The 8977-nt window shown below is 37.2% G+C and overlaps 3 protein-coding genes across 10 annotated transcripts; 2 read left to right on the forward strand and 1 right to left on the reverse strand.

Annotated features, from left to right (window-relative positions):
* Positions 1-27: 27 nt before the first annotated feature.
* Positions 28-2278, forward strand: LOC128875895 (mitochondrial outer membrane protein SLC25A46-like). The gene is made up of 5 exons (XM_054121892.1): positions 28-334; positions 514-796; positions 927-983; positions 1061-1346; positions 1450-2278. The coding sequence occupies exons 1-5, from the start codon at positions 172-174 to the stop codon at positions 1870-1872; spliced, it is 1212 nt and encodes a 403-aa protein (XP_053977867.1). The 5' UTR covers positions 28-171; the 3' UTR covers positions 1873-2278.
* A 215-nt stretch (positions 2279-2493) lies between these two features.
* LOC128875882 (ATP-dependent Clp protease ATP-binding subunit clpX-like, mitochondrial) lies at positions 2494-6932 on the reverse strand. 8 transcript variants are annotated; one of them, XM_054121856.1, is made up of 8 exons: positions 6606-6904; positions 6215-6546; positions 5630-5771; positions 5345-5542; positions 5104-5252; positions 4858-5047; positions 3764-4665; positions 2494-3671 (listed from the first exon to the last, which is right to left on the reverse strand). In XM_054121856.1, the coding sequence occupies exons 3-8, from the start codon at positions 5697-5699 to the stop codon at positions 3420-3422; spliced, it is 1761 nt and encodes a 586-aa protein (XP_053977831.1). In that variant the 5' UTR covers positions 5700-5771; positions 6215-6546; positions 6606-6904; the 3' UTR covers positions 2494-3419. The 8 variants fall into 8 exon arrangements, with proteins under 8 accessions (XP_053977831.1, XP_053977829.1, XP_053977832.1 ...); XM_054121854.1 differs by having other exon boundaries at positions 6602-6904; XM_054121857.1 differs by lacking the exons at positions 6215-6546; positions 6606-6904 and adding an exon at positions 6911-6932.
* Positions 6933-6965: 33 nt separating this feature from the next.
* On the forward strand, positions 6966-8900 carry LOC128875893 (serum response factor-binding protein 1-like). Its single transcript, XM_054121890.1, has 2 exons — positions 6966-7489; positions 7616-8900. Exons 1-2 carry the CDS (start codon positions 7451-7453, stop codon positions 8822-8824), a joined length of 1248 nt encoding a protein of 415 aa, XP_053977865.1. The 5' UTR covers positions 6966-7450; the 3' UTR covers positions 8825-8900.
* The last annotated feature ends 77 nt before the right edge of the window (positions 8901-8977 follow it).

The following is an 8977-nucleotide window of genomic DNA, read 5'->3' on the forward strand; positions in this document are numbered from 1 at the left end:
TTGCGAGCTTGTGTGTGGTATGCTATACGCTATGCTATACGCTATGCTATGCGCTATGTACGACTGTCATGGTTGTATGATGATTTGAAATCAAAGGAGCAATAGATTGTTGGAAAAGGTTCGATATTCACAATGCATAATTACGATTTTTGAAAATCAACCGATCTAATAATGGCTGGCTTGGAAAATTATGAAAGAGTGTATCGAGGAAAAACCAACAAGTATTGGGAAACTGATAGTGATTACTCGTATTCATATCACGGACGAGAGGTTATTCGTCCTTTAGATGTACCCGTTTTACATCCCCTAGCCGAAGATAGCCCTCCTGCCGATGGTAAGTTTCTGTCATCGAAAACGGGAAGGATGGAAATTAATTGCCTTTTACTCGATAGACTAACTACGTCTACGATCGAGCAACATCTAACCCATTAAAAACCTTCCTTTTACGTAGTAGAAAAACACTGAAACTTTAACTTGTACGAGCGATTATTTCAAACAACTTTTATCTTGTAGATCTTACAGTAAAAAGGTACATCGGTGCAGGTTGTGGTCTAGCAAGTTTAATTACGGAAACTCTATTAGTTCACCCCTTCATTGTTCTAAGAAGACAATGTCAGGTAAATCCTGGATCGAATGTGTATCACATAATACCGATTACTTTGGTTCCTGTAGTTGTGCGTCTTCATCAGACTCAAGGAATAAATACTCTTTGGAAAGGAATTGGATCGGTCTTACTCGTTAAAGGAATGATGTTAGCTATCGAAGATTTCATTTCTAAAATAACGCCGTGGCCAAAGTAAGGTGATCGTTATAAGATATATTACGGGTCGATTGTAAATTTCGCACATGTCGAAATTTCAAATATGAACACGACATATATTGTTACTCAAACGATGGATCGATAATAACAAGGCATTTAATTGCAGAGAAATAACACGGAATAGTTCGTTAAAAGCATTTGGTCAGCACGTTCTTCTGAAATGGTAATAGTACATCGATACACGCACAATTCTTACGCTTTACATTTATTCGTAGAAAATATTAATAGAAAATGTAATAGTGTGTCCATAGGCCTGACGACACCATTTTTCTCAGCGTCGTTAGTTGAAACGGTACAATCTGAAATTGCATCCGAAAGCCCTGGAATACTAGATGTCTTTCGAGATGGCGCGATTCGCTTAGTCGAAGTGAGCAACAAGGGTAGATTAATTCCTATATATTCGCTGCTACCGCCAACTATCGCTTACGGAGTTTCGAAATATCTTTTTACTTTGGCTGTTTCCCGAGTTACCAGTCACATTATGCAGATTAGGCAGATTAGGCAGAAACATTCTCAAGAGTCACGAGTGAGTTGAGTTACAGATGAAAAAGAATTTATCTTTAAATAAGTAAGTAGGTAAATACTTTGAAATATGTCTATTAAATGGCATTCGTATGTTATGTGTCAAGGGTGCATATAGCAGAGTGTTGCTGTCCGAGGAAGTTATACTAGATATAGAGCTACAATCTACTCTGATTTCTACATTTGTGGCAGAAGTATTGTTTTATCCTTGGGAAACGGTGATTTACAGACTTCACCTTCAGGGTACGCGTACCATTATCGACAACTTGGACACTGGTCGTAGCGTAACGCCGTTGCTAACTGGATATAGCGGTGCAAGGGATTGTTACGGTACGATCGTTTCTACCGAAGGCCCTCTTGGTTTGTATAAAGGGTTTGGTGCTCTTCTTTTGCAATTTGCTGTAGATGTAGTAATAGTACGGGTGATCAAATGGATCGTTACGGAATTAGCTACGGTATTAAGACCGAAACCAAAATCAGCTCGAAAACCGGCACATTGGGATTCGATGTACAACGTAAGAGGGGACTAACATACGTGCTTTATTTTCAAATTGGTTCAATCTGGACATTGCTGTTCGTTTAATTTTTGCGTGCACTGCTTGTACAGTTATTAGTCCAAGATTATATACATATATGTAACATGTGCAACAACGAATCGACTACTCGATATTGGCAGTGATTTTATTTCTCGTTTCGTTATGCACTTTGATGAGCTATTAATTAATCAAACTTGATACTTGTTCACGAAAAATGAAAAAAGAAAATTTCAAATTTAAACATTGCATAAAATGAATATATTAAAACCGAAAATCGCGAATATAAAAGATATTTGTTTGTTGAAACATACTAGATGCAAGAAGTACTCTATGTATCTGTTGTGTATTACTTGTGATTTATTGCTAATAAAAAGATAAATGTATCGGTGTTCGAAGCCGATATCAGATTTGATCAAATTAGTATCGTACGATACTTGGTCTTTCGTAATCGGTAATGTTTTAGTTTATAATTTCTGATAACTACTTTTTTCATCTTGCATCGTATATTACACAGCCTTTCTTTTATACCTGTCACACAGATAACACGTATGAATATGATATATACATTACGCATATATATATATAATAATAATAATAATAACAACAACAACAACAATCAGGATAAATTATATATATCGCTAACGAGTGTTTCTGTTTAAAGTTACCGTTACAAAGCATATGTAGTTTCTAAACTTTTAATTTCGTCGTTTTTGCTAATCTATCATGTATATGTACAATATGTTACAAATATTCTTGATTTACCTATCAACGCAATATGTACTTACATTTTCAAATTCTAAGTTTCATTTATAAAAGTTTGTATTTTCCTAAAAATTACTTCTCCTAAATTCAAATACTAATTTAACATTGAAATTTGAATTATTTTACAAAGTTTTGTCACTTTTGATAGATGGAAAGATGGTTTCAACTGTCAAGTAATTTCGTTCAAATATTAGGATGATTACACGCGTCTAGGACTAAGGCTGCCTTGGTGATTTTAAACTTTTTAATATTACCCATTATACGCTATGTAAGAATTAGAGTACAAATATCAGTAATGTTGTTTTTATGCATTATAACGTATAATGCTATAATGTACAGAACGCACGCATAAATGTTGTATTCATAAGGGTCAAAAATATGAATTTTATGTTCCCGTTGTAGTCGAAATACATCTAGCCTAAGGAACAGCATACGAAAATTTTTGATTAATTTTATGCGTAAAAAGTGAGAAGCAAGGACAAGAAAGAGAAAGTTTACGATTACGATGTCTGGTTGCGCGATTTTCAATTGTTCGTAAAATAGGAAAAGTACCGGTGCTTTGATCGGATCGTCATACGTACCTACGCGTATTTTTATGGAGAAGATTTGATAGATAATTTGAAAAATTACACCTAGTTTGACATAAATTTTGTTTACTCCTAGTCTACGTTGATGTCAGTTTTTATCACAAAATATTTCCGCGAATGTAGTTTCCTAAGGTGTCTGGTTGAAGAGGAAAGGTTATCAGATGTGCGGCATGTCTTTCGATTAATTATTTGTTAATTATGTATATGTTGAGCCTGCAGCTCGTCCTCGGTAGCATCACCTCTTTTCACGTATTGCGGTTTCTCTTGTCCTCGTACGCAACCTTCGGTTACGTGGACGGACATTACATCGCTACCCGGCACATCGAACATGGGTTCCAATAGTAACGACTCCATAATCGCTCGAAGTCCTCTCGCACCCGTTTTCTTTTCCATCGCTAATGCAGCTATCGCGTTTAAAGCATCCGCGGTAAATGTTAATTCTACCTGTAAACGAAACCAACCAACTCGATAAGATTAAAAATGTTGTCGACAGTTTCAAGATAAAACATAAATTATTATCCCGTGGACGACGATACCTTGTCCATTGAAAACAACATTTGATATTGCGGCACCATAGCATTTTGAGGTTCGGTCAAAATTCGGACCAGCATATCCCTGTCGAGAGTGTGAAATGGTACGAGAACAGGAAATCTACCGACAAATTCGGGAATCATACCGAAATCAATCAAGTCTCTTGCTTCGACTTGCTGTAGCAAAAAATCTTTCTCTTTGTTATCCTTTTCGGTAGAAGGTGACATATTTGCGACATCTGCTAAACTCGCAGCTCTTCTTCCCGGATTCTCGGAAGATGGTATCGCGCCGAAACCAAGATACTTTTCAGTTTTTCGTCGCGAGATCAACCTATCTAATCCGTTATAAGCACCGGAAGCAACAAATAAAATATTTGTAGTGTCAACTTGCAAGGTATCTCCGCGTAACTTTCGCGAACTATTTCTTTCGGGTACGTTGACAATCGTACCCTCCAACATTTTTAACATCCCTTGCTGAACACCTTCTCCGCCAACGTCTCTTAATTGATGTATACCAGGTACGGCGCCGATTTTATCAACTTCGTCTAAGAATACGATACCCATTTGTGCTTTATCCACTACGTAGTTGGCATCTTGCAAAAGTTTCGCGATCACGCTTTCTATATCTTCGCCAACGTAACCTGCTTGCGTCAGTGTCGTGCAGTCGCAGATCGCAAATGGCACGTCTAAGCATTGGGCTATCGTCTGCGCTAGCAACGTTTTCCCGCTACCGGTTGGACCGAGTAACAAAATGTTACTTTTCTCTAATTTCAATTGATGTTGTTTACTATCCAGAATATCAGATCCAGGAACAGATTGATTACCAGCCGTTTTTTGTTCGTTTCCATTAGGAAATTGTTGAAATCCAACCCCGAGTGAATTTCCGATTGACGATATATGTAACAAATCTAGAATAAAAAGTTGTGTATTTAGCCGAAATTCATGGATATAGAAAGAATTTAAATATCCATAGTTCTGGTGCAAACCGTTCTTAAACCTAGTTATAGTTGACGTATTATTTCATATTAAGAACTGTGAGTAGAACGTTATATTTTATTTTCCTATATGATTGCGCGTAAAATGGGGAAAGTGTTATTTACGTGGTTTAAGACCTCTGTGAATGAAGGGATGATTCAGATCTTGTGTACCGGCTGAATTAGTAGATCCTTGCGTTGAATTCTGCACTGGTAAGTTATTGTAGATCCGTTTATAGTGATTATAAACAGCAACGCTCAAAACTTTTTTAGCATACTCTTGTCCCACAACGTGTTTGTTTAGGTATTCAAATATCTGTAAGCGACAAGTTTAAAGCACGTTCAAAGGAATGCACACTGAAAAATCATTACCTTCTTTGGCGGAGGTGGTGGTTTTCTATAGAAACCTTGTTTCGTGTCGTCGGGTCTCAACGCTTCGTTGAGACTTCTCTTTGAATCTATCTCTGACAGAACGACGAAAAAATGGTGGCATTTTTCGCATTTTACAAACCTCGTTGATGCTAACAAAAATCAAACACTTTTGTATCCCTAATGATTCCGGAGCATTTCTACGAGTACTTTACGAAAGAACTTACGCGGATATTGTACTTACACACAAAGGTTTCTACGTGTGTACAAGGGTCTCCACACTTTGGACAGGTAAGAGTGCTTTTCTTTCCTCCGTCGCTACCGATAGAGGAGACTCCGCTGCTACTGTCCTTGCCAGGCGGCGTAGTTTCGGTAGGTGCTTTTCCTAAAGTACTACCGATCGTCAAGGATCTGATCACTGCTACTCTCACAATTTTGTGAACTAATGGAAACGATATATATAGTTAGATTTCTTTGCTTCGAAATACATTTTAATTAAACGAAAAGTTAAATCTTATCTTAAACTTACCATGATTCGCTACATGATTGGAGGATGCTATGCGACCAGCGCTAATTAAACAACAACGAACGCAACTCATCTTTGATCCTTAAATTGTTCCAGTACGGTATCAAAATAATACGATAATTGATAAAATTGTTTTATTTAACACCTACAATTATAAAAGAAAACAGGGTAATTAATATAATATATGAAAAAAAGTGGTGTCGTCTATAAGAATAGTACATAAAACATACATTGTAAGGAATATATCAGAACTGATGATCATAAATTATTGATAAAATTGTAGTAAAATTTTGTGTTGACGCGAGATTTAAGTAATATAGAAATTGGATATATTCCTTTGATCGAGCAGTAAGAAATAACGGGAATGGAGTATCAAAGAATATGAAGAAGAAAAAGAAAAAGAAAAAAAAAAGAGTATCGCTGTAGTTGTAACTCTGTCACTTGATGATTATAGAAAGAACAGAGGTACGAGGTACGATATACGCATCAGGAAACCAAAATATGGACACGAGCGCAACATCAATATAAAAATAAACATTGAAGAAGCTCGAGGTTAGACGAAAACACTCAAGTGTCGAAAATACTAACCTTCTAAACGGACGCTAGCGCATTAAGAGTTTGTTATCGTTATCATTCATAATTTACTCGGTTTTATCGTAAGACGTGTAAAAAATCCGCCAATGAACAAAATTTTGTAGAAATTGTTTACCGCGAATGGATGAGAAAAACATTAATTTAAAGACACGACCGTCTGACACATCGCGTTAGAAGGTCCAACAATCTGTTGACCATGATACAAGCAAGGTCATTCGACGATTTCCCTCTGAAAATGTTGCCTTTGCTTTTCTTAACGTTTGCTTGAAAACAATCGATGCTCAAGCTGCGCGCAATTTACCTCCATATCAATGAAATTGGAATATCTAAAAATCACGAAATTGCTGGAGAATCGTACAACGCGATCGCGTATGCACATACCTACATACGTGGCGAATATACACGTGCATATACATATATATATATATGTGCAGTCAGTCACGGTCAGAGAAACGATGTAGACTTTCCCACTAATGGCCGATTCTCCTTCCAGTAATCGAAACGTCACGGTTGCTCAGTCGATTCACTCGCTCCGTCCACAGGCCGAAATAATTTCCATACGTTCGCGTTAACGTTAGCTTTTACGAACAATGTTAAACGACGACGTTCTTTACACGAGCATGCATTAAATAACAATAAACGAACTGACGTTTCTACGAGTTAACAAAACGTCAGAATGGTACACTGTACCGTCACTCGAGGGCGCTTAATATTGTACCGTCGTGCTACCGTGCTGCTTGGTGCTGCTGCATTGCGTTTGGTTGCGTTGCGTTCCGTTCCGTTCCGTTCGTATTCGTATATCGTATCCCCTGTCCTGTGCCCTGTGCCTGACCTCTTCTGTCCTCTGTATCTATGCACATGTATAGCCATTTGTAATTTGTCTAGAAACAAAATTTCAATTGAAAATTGAAACACGAATCAACGAATCTACTATTCTAATCCATTCTCTCGTTTCGATGATGATTTTTCCACAGCTCGAGTAATTATTTAAGGAATCGATTTGGTTCGTTTACGTTTATATATACATCAGCATTAGCATCAGCACGCGTTCTTTCGGTGTCGTTGTTGTCACCTTGTCGCGAGCCGAGGCCGAGGCCGAGGTGACGATAATATTACGTAAAAACGATTGCGTTGTTGCGTGTTGCGTTGCATTGCATACGTAAAATCGACAAGTTCTGACTGTTTTTTATTTGCTTTGTTTTGAAATATCAGCACAATTTCGTCGATAACATGACTTTGGCAACACCCCGTACCGAGATAAATAACGAGGTATGTTTTGTTGAATAGTAAATAAGTAGGCAAACTTTTGAGGTTTCCAACTATGATCGATGCTTTTTAAATATTTCTTTTGTTTGCTTGAATTAGCATAAATTTGTTACGTTGTTAATTTTTTAGATTGTTTCGTTGAGGCAGTACGTTCGTCAGGCTCGCATCTGCACGATAAATAAATTGATCAGAGAAGCTAAACGATTACGTAGTAAGCATGGTAACGAGAAGCAATTGGAAAAAAACAAGAATAAAGCAGACAAGTATTTCAGGGAGGTTTTTGCGTTGAAACAAATCAAAGACGATGAAATATCAAAATTTGGAATCCTTAACCTAGAACATCTCCAAGACGTACTGCAGAATCTGAATACCGACGATGAAACTAGGGCTATGACCAAAGTTGCTCGTTACAAATCTTTAAAAGAGAAATTAATCGAATTCAAGCACAAGTTTCCAAACTATAGAGAACACGTTTGTTTGATAAAAAAGAAACCATCGATAAGAAAGAAAGGAAAGAATCCCGTAGACGAGATCCAGGATGGAAACGACAAACGCGTCGTAAAGAATACAAACAAAGTACAGCAAGCTAACGTAACCTCCATAGATCATTCTCGCTATATAACTGTAGAAGAAAATATCGAAACCGATGGGAATTGCAAACACCAGTCGAAAGAAATGTCAGTGCATAAAGCCAAGAAAAATAAATGCGAACAAGAGGTGAATAGGAATACGAAACGTGCGAGAAACCACGAAGGGTCAAAGTCTGCTATCAAAGTTGTAAGTAACGAAGCTGCTGTTAAAAGGTTCGCAGAACTTTTGCTGGAAACTAACGCACAGGCAACAAACGACAGGTGCGAAGCGAATAACAAACAAGAGATGTCTGACGAGTCGTTGGAAATTAGAGAAAACACGGACGACTTTTTTCTAAATTCAAACGAGATCGTATCGTGTCCAAAGGTTGAAACGTTTTCACAACAAAGATACACAAACATCGGTGATGATACATTTAAGGCGTTACAAGTAAGAAATGAAAGAGATAAATTTCATAGGAACAAAGTAAACAAGGATAGAAGAAATACAAAAGTAGGAAAAATAGATAACGAGGATACTTGCAACGATAGGAATAGGATAACGGAAAGAGAGGCTGGCAATGTACCTTGGAAACAAAATAAAATGATTACATCGGTTAAGAAGACGGGCGTTGCACAGAGAAATATCAAGAGCGCAAAACCTTTGGAAAATGAAAATTTACATCCGTCGTGGGCAGCAAGGAAGAAACAACAAGAAGTTATGAAACAGGGTTTCCAAGGGAAAAAAATTCGGTTCGATGATAATTAAGTAAACAAATGACGAATTCTTTATTAACGTTCGCGAAAAAAGGAATACCGCGTATATCTTTGCTTTATTTGACGTATTTGCAGATATGGACAAGGTGATGAAACATAAGTTTTCGTAATACATGCATTTACAATAGGTCGCATTTACATGTAT

This window comes from Hylaeus volcanicus, chromosome 4, assembly GCF_026283585.1.
Source record: "Hylaeus volcanicus isolate JK05 chromosome 4, UHH_iyHylVolc1.0_haploid, whole genome shotgun sequence".
Lineage (NCBI taxonomy): Eukaryota > Metazoa > Arthropoda > Insecta > Hymenoptera > Colletidae > Hylaeus > Hylaeus volcanicus.